Source organism: Xyrauchen texanus, chromosome 28 (genome assembly GCF_025860055.1).
Source record: "Xyrauchen texanus isolate HMW12.3.18 chromosome 28, RBS_HiC_50CHRs, whole genome shotgun sequence".
Classification (NCBI taxonomy): Eukaryota; Metazoa; Chordata; class Actinopteri; order Cypriniformes; family Catostomidae; genus Xyrauchen; species Xyrauchen texanus.
Window position 1 is genome coordinate 13,609,119 of NC_068303.1, and position 12,642 is coordinate 13,621,760.

A 12,642-nucleotide genomic window follows, 5' to 3' on the forward strand; every position below is an offset into this window, starting at 1 on the left:
GCAGGTCTTTCTGATAAAACTGACTTAGCTAAATTAAAGAAAGACCAGAAATGCTGGTCTTTTCCGCAGGGTAGTGTAATAACGTAAACTTTAAGAAACTTTATCTGCATATAAACAGCGCATTAAAATCATTGCGAAATTTGCCAGCAAAGTCATCTTAAATATATTGGTAACATTCAATATACAGTATCGCTGAGCCCTACTTTTTTGTCAGCATTATCAGATGAAATCTCCTCATGACTAGGTTTGTCCTGGTCAAGAGGGCATAAGGTGCTCTGAGTTTGAGCCTCCAGCAAGGCCTGCAGCTCTTCTGGAGGTTCCTCTGGGAGTTCTGAATCATCTGCATATGGCACGTTTCTGGGTCTTTCGCAGGATCATCTCCTGCAGACGTTCTTGAAACTGGATGTGGGTAGCCACCCCTGGAGTCATGAGTTATAATCCAGGGTGTGCTGAGAGACTCCAGCCAGGTCTCCTAAGCAACCAAATTGGCCTGGTTGCTAGTGAAGGAGTCACATGGGGTAACTTCCTCGGGGTCACGATTAGTGGTTCTCGCTCTCATTGGAGCATGTGGTAAGTTGTGCATGTATCGCAGAGGGTAACATGAGCCTACACATGCTTGGAGTCTCCGCGGTGTCATGCACATCGAGCCACATGATAAGATGCGTGGATTGACGGTCTCAGAAGCGGAGGCAACTGAGGCTTGTTCTCCACCACCCAGATTGAGGTGAGTATCCACACCACCACGAGGACCTACTAAGTAGTGGGAATTGGGCAATCCAAATTGGGGAGCAAAGAGGAAAAAAATAAATAAATACAAATTGTTCTGTGCTTGAGACCTAGAGTTCAGGGTTCAGTAGGAACCTTTCTGTTGCCTCTGCACTGGAGAAATAATAACATTTGTCTCTGTACTTGGCAGTGAATTCATCCAGACATGGCTGCAGTGTACTTTTCTTCAGCATCACTAGACAAAAATTCTTAGTATCTCCCAGCTGCCTATCATAGACCGAAGAATGGTGTGAGATTCTGAGAGTCAGTCAGTGGCGGCCCATCAGAGAGGGCAAAAGAGGCTGGACCTCCTCAAAAATGTATTCAAAATTAACATAATAACAAAAGTAATCAATTTAAAAGTAGTTTTAATCAATGGACTAGACAGACATCTGCATTTCATCCTGTGTGAATAGCCCCTATTGCAATTTGATGTTTTTGCAACCCATTTTACTTCCATAATGCAACATATTTCCAAACAAAACCTGATATTGCACGAGAAAAAAATATTTTGGACAGAAATTATCCTGAAAAGTTGTTTTAATATGACAGGGGTTGAAAAATAGCAAGACTGATGTTTCAGAGGCAGAGCAAGTTATTATATTTCGATTAAAATATGCAAAGAGAAACCTTTTTTTTTTTACGTGCACTAATAATTGAATCGACAGGAATGTCTGTAAAGAAAGTAAACAGGATCTAATTTGATTTCACATTGACTGTACTTTATGTGTGAAATGTTGCCTATGATCTAATTTTTGTTGACCTCAGATTCCTGTTCTTCCTCTTCATTAAATTCTTCTGGTTTCTCAGCCTGTGCCTAAGCATGTTTATCTTCCTCCTCCAGGTCTTCACTAGACATCCACCGGGCTGTGTACTTAAATTACTCTGAGAGAGACAGAAATGTAGAAAGAAAGGACACGAGAAATACAGAATAGAGAGCATAAAGTGAGTGTGAGAGTGACCACTAAAGACGTAGCACAAAAAGACAATATACATCACAAGTGTGTAAGTTGTTGAGAAAGAGTACCACCTGACTCCTCAAGCAATGCCTCTAGACTGGGTGTCAGTAGGTTGTGAACCTTTCGTTGAGTCCTCATTGCGTTTCCTAAAAAACAGCATCAAAACAATGCTAAAAACTGAATCTCACCTCCATTTTGGGTTATGTAAGCCAACACTTTTATTACATGACATTATCAGAAAGTTAACCATTGTTTTCAAGTTAACCACAAATTCCATACAGTAGACACTTTTTAGATATTTTTACCAAAACTGTGCCCTCATATTGGCTAAATTCACAATGCGTCATGGCTATTTTGTGTCTTCTGCTGTTTCCGTTCTTCTCGTAGAGCCAGCATAGCTCGATCCACTTCTTCTTTATGCTGTTCATACATCCTGGTCAGTACAGTCCTTCCTTTAATAAAAAATCAAGTGACCATCACAAGTAAAGTCACTTTTGATCTTTTGAGGCAGAACAGAGTATTCTGTACCAATCCGGACAAGTTGGCATTTTCACCGTTTCTTGTTCCACTGTGGTAATGCGAAATTAAGATTAGAACAGACTGACTGCGTAAGTGGACAATCGTGAGTTGCAACATCACTAAAGCAGTTCCATCAAAATGGTTCCCTTTCCTGAGCACGGTTAGCTAACCATATAGAGAATCCAGACTGGGAGTGGTTAGTAATTGTACCATGCCAAACCCTGCTCAAGTAGAAGTACTATTGGAACCGTTTTCACCATGATCAGAACCGCTTGACCCGATGGTGGAAAAGCACTAATAACCACAAAAGGCTTACCAAATCTTTCAGAGTTGATATAAAGTAACCATGTTTTAGTCATTTAAAACTTGTAGTCTATAATGTCTTCAAGTTCAAGACAAATGATGTCAAGTTCAGGGCAATTATTAACAAAAGTTGAATTCTTTGCTAGTGTGTGCGCAAAAACGTGTTATTGAGTATATCTTTCTCTCACCCTCTCCCATATTGTCTTTCAGACAGAAAAGGACTTCAGGCATTATAGCATCATGTAGATCCTCAATGATGTTTACCTGTGATCTGGTGCTGGGGAAGTTGTCCAGTTACCAACCCCTTTTAAATTCAGCACTCATCTTCAGTCTCAATCTAACAACCCAAAAATGTAAAAAACAAAACAAATGTAGCCTAAAACACAAATTATGTCGATCTGTGTGACCATACAGATAGTGGCTATAATAGTTCATATAATGGTTTAGGGAGACAACTTAGTGGTCTACCTTTCTTATGTGCTTCTCAAGGGCCTCCAAATAAAGCTCATGTGGAGCTGTGGCAGGAAACTGTTCTGCTTCCTTCATGGCTTCTTCTACAAGAGCTTAAACATCTGGGTGATCTTCTCTCACCTCTATTAAAAAAGTAAAAAGATACATCACCAAACCAGTGTACAATCATCTACTACTCTTGCTCAGCAGTTGCTAAATACTTCTTTTCAATGAGACCAGAAGAACTTTCTCAAAGTATTGAGTGTAGTTGGGAGTATAGAAAGGTATTTATAAGTTAAAATCTTTAACACTGGATTACTTTTTAACGCACCTTTCTCACTTATTTCACCAACTAGGTGTGTATCTGCAGAAAATAAAATAAATGATAACAGTTAACAATATGTTAAAGAAAAGTTGAACAAACTGACCCTATTCAAAGATTTTTTCAAAATACACATTATGCTATCATTGTTACTGATTAGTACAAAGTGGTGTAAAGTCCATGTTGGCTGTGGATTGTCCTTACCTGAGTAAGTTTCACCAGACTCACCCTCATTGGCTTCTGTATTACCTATAGTACAAAAAAGGAGAAAGTGCCAGTTCCAAAATCTACCAACCACCTTCTCAATGGATAATAAACCATTTCTGTTTTGTTTTTTTCTCATTTGCAGTCATTAAATTGTATTATGTAGCATATAGATCAGCATAATACTGTATGAAGGCATTGGTCATTGAAAAAAAACATACTTTTTCATATGTACCTAAATATATTTTGAAGTCATCCATATATTCAAATTCACTCAACTTTGAACAATGCAAAACATGTAACTGTATATGTGTTTGAGAGTTTAAAAATTTGCATGGAGCCTTGGATTTGCATATACCCTGAATTATTTTTCAGAATTTCAGGACCTTCATTATCAATGTCTTTTGTCGAAAACACCCCATCCTCTTTATTGCTGAAACATGCAGTCCATTGTTGTCTAACCTGTTTCATGTGTAGCTTCATGCTCCATCATGTCCCTGACCTGGGCTGCAGATGTGGCATCGTGACACACTTTGTCCAGCAAGTCCGGTCTGAACGTAGCCAGGGTGGACCCTCCATCAGTGCCTTTACATCTACCACTACAGCTCCATAATGCTAGCAATTCACACACTGAGCTCTTCCCTGAGCATGGTGATCTGATAACAGACACCTTACATGGCAGGCAGAGCATGGGTGGCAGCAAGTAGGGCCGAAGGTTTGTCAAGAACTTCTGCAGAGCATCCTGAGATGACAAGATGTACATCTTATCCATGAAGCTAATGTGGAGGGAATAGTGGAATTCGTAAATAACACTGAATTTAAATTCCTTAAATATTTTCATTTTTTATCAATTAGTTTGCACTAACCCAATAGCAAATTCAGGTCAGCCCTAGATGACCCTGCCCTCTTTGAGCACCATAGGACAGGTAGAGGACCATCGGCTTCTTCGCCAACATAAGCTTGGTGGAACAATCTTACAGGAGGACAGAGTTCGAAATAGCTCCACCAAGGACAGACATGGTAAAGAGGAATATAATAAACATTTCAATTTATGTTCTTCTGAATTGATTAGTTCAGAATAAGAGATGTTGGTATCTGACCATCTGATCAGAAAGCTCTGTGTCCTCTATCGTCAAATGCACAGGCCCACCTGCACACCTCACAGCCATTGACTCCAAACAAGACATCACTGAATGTGGAACTTCACAGATAATTGGAAAGAACTTAGAACTTAAATCATGACATGCTACACTCACTTAGCACTTTATTAGGAACACCTGCACACTTATTATTTCAATTATCTAATCAGCTCATTATATGGCAGCAATGCAATGCATAAAATCATGCAGACACGGGTCAGGAGATTAAGTTAATGTTCACGTCAGCCATCAGTATGTGGAAAGATTTTGATCCCAGTGATTTCAACCGTGGCATGATTGTTGGTGCCAGACGGGGTGGTGTGAGTATTTCTGTAACTGCTGATCTCCTGGGATTTTCATGCACAAACATCCAGTGAGTGGCAGTTCTGCAGATGGAAATGCCTTGTTGATGATAGTTTTCCTAATAAAGTGTTTGGTGAGAGTATTTCCTGTTTTTTAATGCTTTAATTGTATATATTTCAAGACAGCATAGTATTGTAAACATTATAGCCTTGACAGAGGTCACTTACCTCAAAGATCTCCTCCGGGTTCTTGTTTCCATCCAGCTCAGATAAATAGGGTGGATTATGGTCCACCATGTAATCCTACACATAAAACTTAATATGTACTACGTATAAATACTCTAATATTTGTATAATAATTTATGTAGGTGTTTAACAATGTTTATTATCTCTAATAGGCCTGAGCATGGTGTTCTTATAGAGCATGATTTTGCTGTCTCCATTTTCTGGATTAGTCTTACTCTTACACTCTTACTAGCTGTGTGATCATGTCTTTCTGGAACACTATCTCTACCATCTTAAATACTGTGCTCACTTTTCAATAGTGTTTACAATTTGTAAACTGAGCTTTAACATTTGGCAATGCTAAATTCATTCTAGAAGCATGAATTAGAAACTTACAGATATAGCAGTTACACCAACTTACTATACATTTATAAAGTGGCTTTGGTAAAAGAAATTAAAATAAATGTGTCTGATAAATAATGGTAATAATGAACTGAACTCAATTCTACTATTGTCATTCACTCTAAGTAATACCAAAGACATAAGGGACTTTCGTAATTCCTTTTCCTCCCGATCCTCTGTTTTCTTTCCCTTTCTCATCATCTATATTGCTACATTTCATGTAAAACTCTTTCTTCACAGGGTCCCATTTCTCCCTCTGGAACACAAGGCCTGTCTCAGGATGTTGACACTCACCTGAGAGCCTTTGGACCAGGTCCCTGTCGGGACACTGTACACATACACACACACAAAACCACAAACTAAAGTCACTAACTTAACATTTATTTATTAGATTTATAGTAGTGATTAAGTGAACTTAACACAGTGGACCCTTTTCACAAACTGTGAATATGCATTTCCGCCTTATTTAGCAGAGTAAATCTAGCAAACGTTTTTATATTCACAATTTTTTCATTATTTAGAGTAAACTTATAACATTATACTTTGTATTATTTTACCCTGTAATAAGTTTTAAAAAATGAGTTACCACATACAATGAGGTTTCTAAAACAGCTGCTGAAAGAGTGATGGTAAATTTGACATCTTTTTCTCAACTGACAGCTGTAATCCACCGCTCGCTTTTTTTTTCTTTTGGAAAGCTGTGAAAGCACAATAGAGGATTCTTTCTTTTGCTGTTGGAGTAAACGAGTAAGCAAAATATAAATTTGCTGTGGCCTCCCATTCATCGCTATGCAAGTTTACCCTGACATCGTTTACTTCCGCTTACTTCCAAAACTGGATATGTGAAAAGGGTCCATCATGGTGAAATATTTTCATGGCTACTAAAAGATTAAATAAGGAAACAGATAACCAAAGTATCAGTGGAGTATAGACAGTGTTTGGTTAGTCACTAGAAATGAACTGTTTCTCTAAAATTTTAATAATTTTTCTGATTACTTCATAACAAAAGTAATCGCATTACTAATAACTTTACTTTTAAGCTGCTTTATGAAAAACTCTGGAACAACTAATTCAAAAAGTATATACAGTGTATATCACATACATAAACAAATATCTATATCTATATAATATATATTTCTCCTTGTTCATTGTCACATGCAAGTCATACACTCGTTTCTCCCTTACAATGACTAGTTAGAGGGCGCACACACTTCAGCTGTCAAACAGACATACATATGAACAAAATTCATGTTTTAAATGTGTTTTAAATAAATAAGATTTTAGAGAAATTAGTTTAACCTAATTTATGTCAATTAGTTAACTTAATTATAAGTCCAAAATTGTAATCTGGTTACAACTATTTAAAATATAACGTGTTACACTACTTGTCTTTCACTTGAAAGTAACTGGATTACTGTAATTAATTACTTTCTAACCAGATTACACCCAACCTTGAGTATAGATTTGTATAGAGATAGTATAAATATTATGAAAAGGGCTACCTTGATGTTGATGATGAAGTCTGGTGGCATTGTGAGGTTTTAAATCAGGTCTATTTGATATTTGAATATTCAGGTACTCCTGACACTGATGGCAAACAGGCCAGGACTTAACCTGCTCAAAAACAGGTTTTAAAACAAGGCATGAACTAAAACGTAAACAAATGTTGTTACAACATGTTTGTTCATATGAAGAGCTTTGTCATCAATTACCATTTCAATAAACCAGAGGCATCTAAAACTCTGAAGACAAAATATGTTTAAGTTTGAGTTGGCCTGTTACACCCTTACCATAATGTTCAACATCAAGTGAATTGAGCCAGTCTACAATTAACTTGACCACCATCCCTTTGGGAACAGTTTTTCCTTCAGCCAAATTATTAAAGAGCTGAAAGCAAAAATAGCTTATTTGACACAGCTATGTTGTTTAAAGTGAATCGGTTATTTAAAAAAAAAATTATATTATAAAAAAATTGCCATATTGAAAAACAACAGTCATATGCTTGTTCTGTACAGTTGTTCTGCCCCTTTATTGATGTGGCTATTGATAAGATCTGTATCTAAACGGAGTCAATTAATAAAAATGTTTATCAGAAAGTTCATTTCTAATGATGGCAATGTATAAAGGCACTTAACCACACTGTAATAAATGTCTATAATTTTAACGGTATAAGACTAAAAATGCTACAGAAATAAAAACTTTAACTGATCATCAAATATTAACTGTAAAATATACAGTAGAAATGTGTAATATATTTTAAAAGACAATACAGTTGTTACGATTGTAGGAGGAGGCAGACGAGGAGTGAGGATCTACACGCAGGTTTTTATTAAACAAAGTGAAAACAGACAAAACAGGAACAAAGGAAATATCCACGATGGGAAAACAGAAACATGAAAACATCAAGGGTACACGAACTGGGTAAACAAGGCAAAACAACAACTTCTAACATGGGCAAACACAACAGCATCCAGACATCTACAAACAAGCAACGATCGACAAGGGAATGGAAAACAAACAGGGTTTAAATACACAAGGTAATGAGACTAAATGACAAACAGGTGAAAACAATGAGAGAGTGATGAGGGCCGGGAATCATGGGAATTGTAGTGCATGACAATTGACAAGTGAAACACGGGGCAGACAACAGGGGATCGTGACAACAGTAGTTTTTAAAATACAATGTTTAGATGTAAAAAGTATTACATTTCTGTATAATTAATGGTAAAAATGTATATTGTTTAACAAGAGAGTGCATGTACTTTTTACTGTAAATTATTGTTAAAATTAAAAAAGCATTCCAACAAATCCCTGCATGACCCCTCATATTTCATTATATTTTATGGGAATAGTTATGTTTCTTCTTATTTTTAATTTCAGTTACATAGATTGGGGTGTTTTGTATTATTTGATGTACAACCCCAATTCCGAAAAAGATGGGAAAGTATGAAAAATGCTGATAAAAACAAAAAGGAGTGATTTGTAAATTATAGTTATCCTTTTCTATATTTAAAGCACTGCAACTAAATATTATATGATTTTTTACAATGTACATTTTAAAAATTTTCAAAAAAAAAGGTAAAACATAATATAATGTGTAGTTGTAGTGCTTTCAATATAGCAAAAAGGTGAATATAATTTACAAATCACTCTTTTTTGTTTTTATTTGCATTTTTCATACTGTCCCAACTTTTTTGGAATTGGGGTTGTAGAATGTTTACTGCATTATTTAAATTTCACATGTCATACATGTTTTGTAAAAAAAAAAACTGGATTTTTTTACAGTGTAAATTTACCATCAATGAGGACACAATTCCAAGTCATGGCTAATTTTTTGGCAAGAGTGGATTACTACAAATATCCAAAATTTTTCTTTTTTTTTTTTTGGCTGCAAGATATCTGCTTTTATATTTGAGATGTGCATGCTTGAAACTCACTAGTTTTCCAATGATGATACAACATGTTGGTATGGAGAGCAGAATATCTCTATCTGTATCATCCTCTATCAGTTTATCCACTAAAGGGAACATGGATGTATTAGGGACAGTGGATGGCATTGTTAGACGAGCTACCTGTTAATGTAAAGCAGAGTTGTTAATAGGAACAGATATCAAAAAGGAACTGTCAAGTTCAGTATGAAATCCTTGTTAATAATCATCTGGTATGAAGATGTCTTATTATTCTAATCTTAAAAATACATTTTAAGCATTCATATGACTAACAATTTTACTTTAGCTAAAGCTGGGCTATCAGATAACTAATATTTTGAGTAAGGCACGCAATAACTATTTCTAAATTTTTAGTGTTCAGGAAACACAACATTATTTATTGACTTTATTAACTTTAAAACTTACTGCAGCCACCAGCTCTCTCTCACACACACACACTGGAAATTAAGCTAGTAACCACAGAGTTATACACAACAACAGAAACATTTTGAGAGGGAGTTTTAAATTCAAATAATGTTGGATAAAATCACATTTCTCTTGCCTATTCCATAGAAACAGATTATGCATGCCATGCCCTAAAGACACTTAGCTGAGACATGATAAACCAACTTCCTCATTCCTCAGACGTGGGCGTTGTCATAAGCCCTCTATGGACAATTGAACTGTATAGAGCAGGCTGAGGAAGATCTATAGGGCAGGCCTACAACTAATGGCCTAATATTATGATAATTATTATTATTTTTTTTAATTAAGACTTACATGGTATTTTAAATATGTACTTCTTTTACTTTATCGACAATCAATGGCTGTTGGCTGATAAGAGACATTGTGTGCCTTGTCTTCTGTTGTGCTTCATAAATCACAAACTGAATCAACAGTTTTCCATTCACACAACACTATACTGTCTGTGTGAAGCAGTCCTCGTTTTAAACATCAATACAGAATAATAATTTACCTTTTTTTCAGTGCTATATTCTCAGTGCTTGATTAGATTGTTGTTCACATCAAATGCATTTTTGCATCCATCTGTACTATTTTTCAGCGCAGTAAGTGGTGGCTGAAAGCCTGTTTCAAACTGTTGTTAGATTTGAGAGAGTAGACCATTAAATGATAGTATAACACAAAAACATCATAAATACACAAATACTCTTAGCTATACAATTATTATAATTATATGAGTTAATAACATACCTGTAATAATGTTATTAACTCATAAACCCATCAATTGAAATGATCTCCTCAGTCTAGTCAGCTCTGTTTATGACTTGAAACCACAGCCATCTACAAGAGCCCTCGCCCTTGAAATAATTTTTCAACAACGGAATCTAATAAAAGTTTACTGAGTGGTAAAAAAACAAAAAACAAATTGTGTCTGATAAATAATGGCAATAATGAACTGAACTCATGATTTCAAGCCCGATTGCAGAGCACCATCTAGCGAGCTGCGCATGCGTCAAGCACTAGGAAGTGAAATTGAGCTTGAAATCATGATCGTGCTAAAAAACTGCAAGATGTACATTGAAAAACTAGCTTCATCTTGGTCTGTTCTCACACAAAACTGACTGGATAACTTCAGAAGACATGGATTAAATCATTGGAGTTTAGGGATTACTTTTATGCTGCCTTTATGTGTTTTTTGGTGCTTCAATGTTTTAGACCCCTTTCAAATACATTGTATGGACCTACAGATATTTTTCAAAAAAATATTCGTTTGAGTTCTGCAGAAGATAGAAAGTCAGATATATCTGGGATTGCATGAGGGTAAGTAAATGATCAGAGTATATATATATATATATATATATATATATATATATATATGGGAATATTTTTATCAAGGCCACTGATGCGTATAATTCTCATTTATACTTTTTTATATACTTTTTTTTTTTATATACGTATTTATACTTTTATTTATAAACAGATTTACAGCACTCTAGAATAATCTTACCATCCAGAATTGTCCAAAAAATAAAATAATAATACATGTGTTTAACCGGCTAAATATAGCTAGTCTAGTATATCGAGTTGAATTTAGACTGTGACGGCAGGCCGGTAAAAGCGATGGCTTAGATAAGATCCAAAGAATTCCAGTGCCCGCAGGGGTGGGACACGCAATACAACAAAGAAAGAAACACACTACGTTAGCAATACGGGACACCAATAAGATTTATGCTTTACTGACCCTCTGCTTCATTTACTCAAAAAGCAGTAGAGTCAAAGAGACCAAGCCTTGATTTCTACATATATCGTCCACGAAGTTTTTTTCCCCACTGTAACTTTGAACCAGAGCGGGAGAGCGAAAGAGAGAGAGAGAGAGAGAGAGAGAGAGAGAGAGAGAGAGAGAGAGAGAGAGAGAGAGAGAGAGAGACTGACTAGCCTTTCTGAGCGTGTGGGTGACAACCTTTAATTTTATCCTTTTGGCGCAACCATTTGGTGGCATTTCCTCAAAATAATACACCAAACAACATTATTCCGTATGTACGTGAATTTTTGGGCTTCCAGGGAAATCCTTCAAACAGAACTGGCCTGTCTTTCGTGTTGGATTACGGCAGGCAGTGACAAGTTTGATTCAGGCTTTTGAAGTCTCATAATCGCGGCGTGCAGTCTGATGTTTACCGGGACCTCCACAACACAGAGCTGCTGCAATGTCAACTGGAGCAGGAACGAGACTAGAAGCCCGGGTGAGAAAGTTGGAGTTACTGATCAAGGACCAACGATCACCGTTGAATTTGGAGAGTTTACTGGTAAGGCTGTTAAAGGGTCATGGTAATGGGATGATATTTAAAAGTAGTGTTTTTAAACTGGACAAGAGAGTTTTATATATATATATATATATATATATATATATATATATATATATATATATATATATATATATATATATATATATATATATTGCTATGATGTAGAAAATTTACATTATTTAAGCAATATAGATCATACCTTAATATATGGATTTCTCAATTATTCTGCTAAAAACGGGGACACCAGATGGTGGGCGCAAGGCCTTTTTGTGAAATATAAATTTGATACTTTTCTTTTTTATTATTCAAATTAACTCTATGGGCCCCCAATGACTATTGTAGATGGTGTTTATAAAGATTGCATCATTTTTAATTAGATATTTCTCAAATGAAAAAATGCCCCCAAAATGGAAAATTTAAAGCCTGTGTGACTTTTTTTGTTGAATATCCTGGCCATTCTTTTCCATATAATGAATGTGAATGGGGACCGGGGCTATCAAGTCTTCTGTAGTTATTTGATTGCTTTGTGTGAGGAACAGACCAAAATGTAAGTAATTATTCACAGAAAATTCTACCCTCCACTGAAGTGGAAATGGACTAAAGTCGAAAGGTCTACAAAAACGATGCAATTTCATGCCATTGAAATAGTATGAATACTGTGTTAGTATGCCATTTTAAACTCTTCCTCAGGTTCTTGTGTGTCTCATAGCATTGCTATATGTCAAACCTGACACTGTGTCGAATGATTCCATATTTAAACATGCACTTTTGTGGAAGAAGACCACCCAGGTACATGTATTATTAATGACCTCAAAAATATTATAGGATTGCTTTTTCAAAAAGGTCTTTTATACACAAA

General features: G+C 35.8%; 1 protein-coding gene across 3 annotated transcripts in view; it reads left to right on the forward strand.

Moving 5' to 3' along the window:
* Nucleotides 1-11,232: 11,232 nt before the first annotated feature.
* The window catches only part of LOC127621904 (rho-associated protein kinase 2-like), a 49,481-nt gene continuing 48,071 nt past the window's right edge, over nucleotides 11,233-12,642 (forward strand). For 2 of the 3 annotated variants that reach the window (XM_052095694.1, XM_052095696.1), the window contains exon 1: nucleotides 11,233-11,783. In XM_052095694.1, the coding sequence (XP_051951654.1) occupies nucleotides 11,685-11,783 (99 nt within the window). In that variant the 5' untranslated portion in view covers nucleotides 11,233-11,684. The remainder of the gene's footprint in view (nucleotides 11,784-12,642) is intronic. The other variant, XM_052095697.1, reaches the window with a different exon arrangement.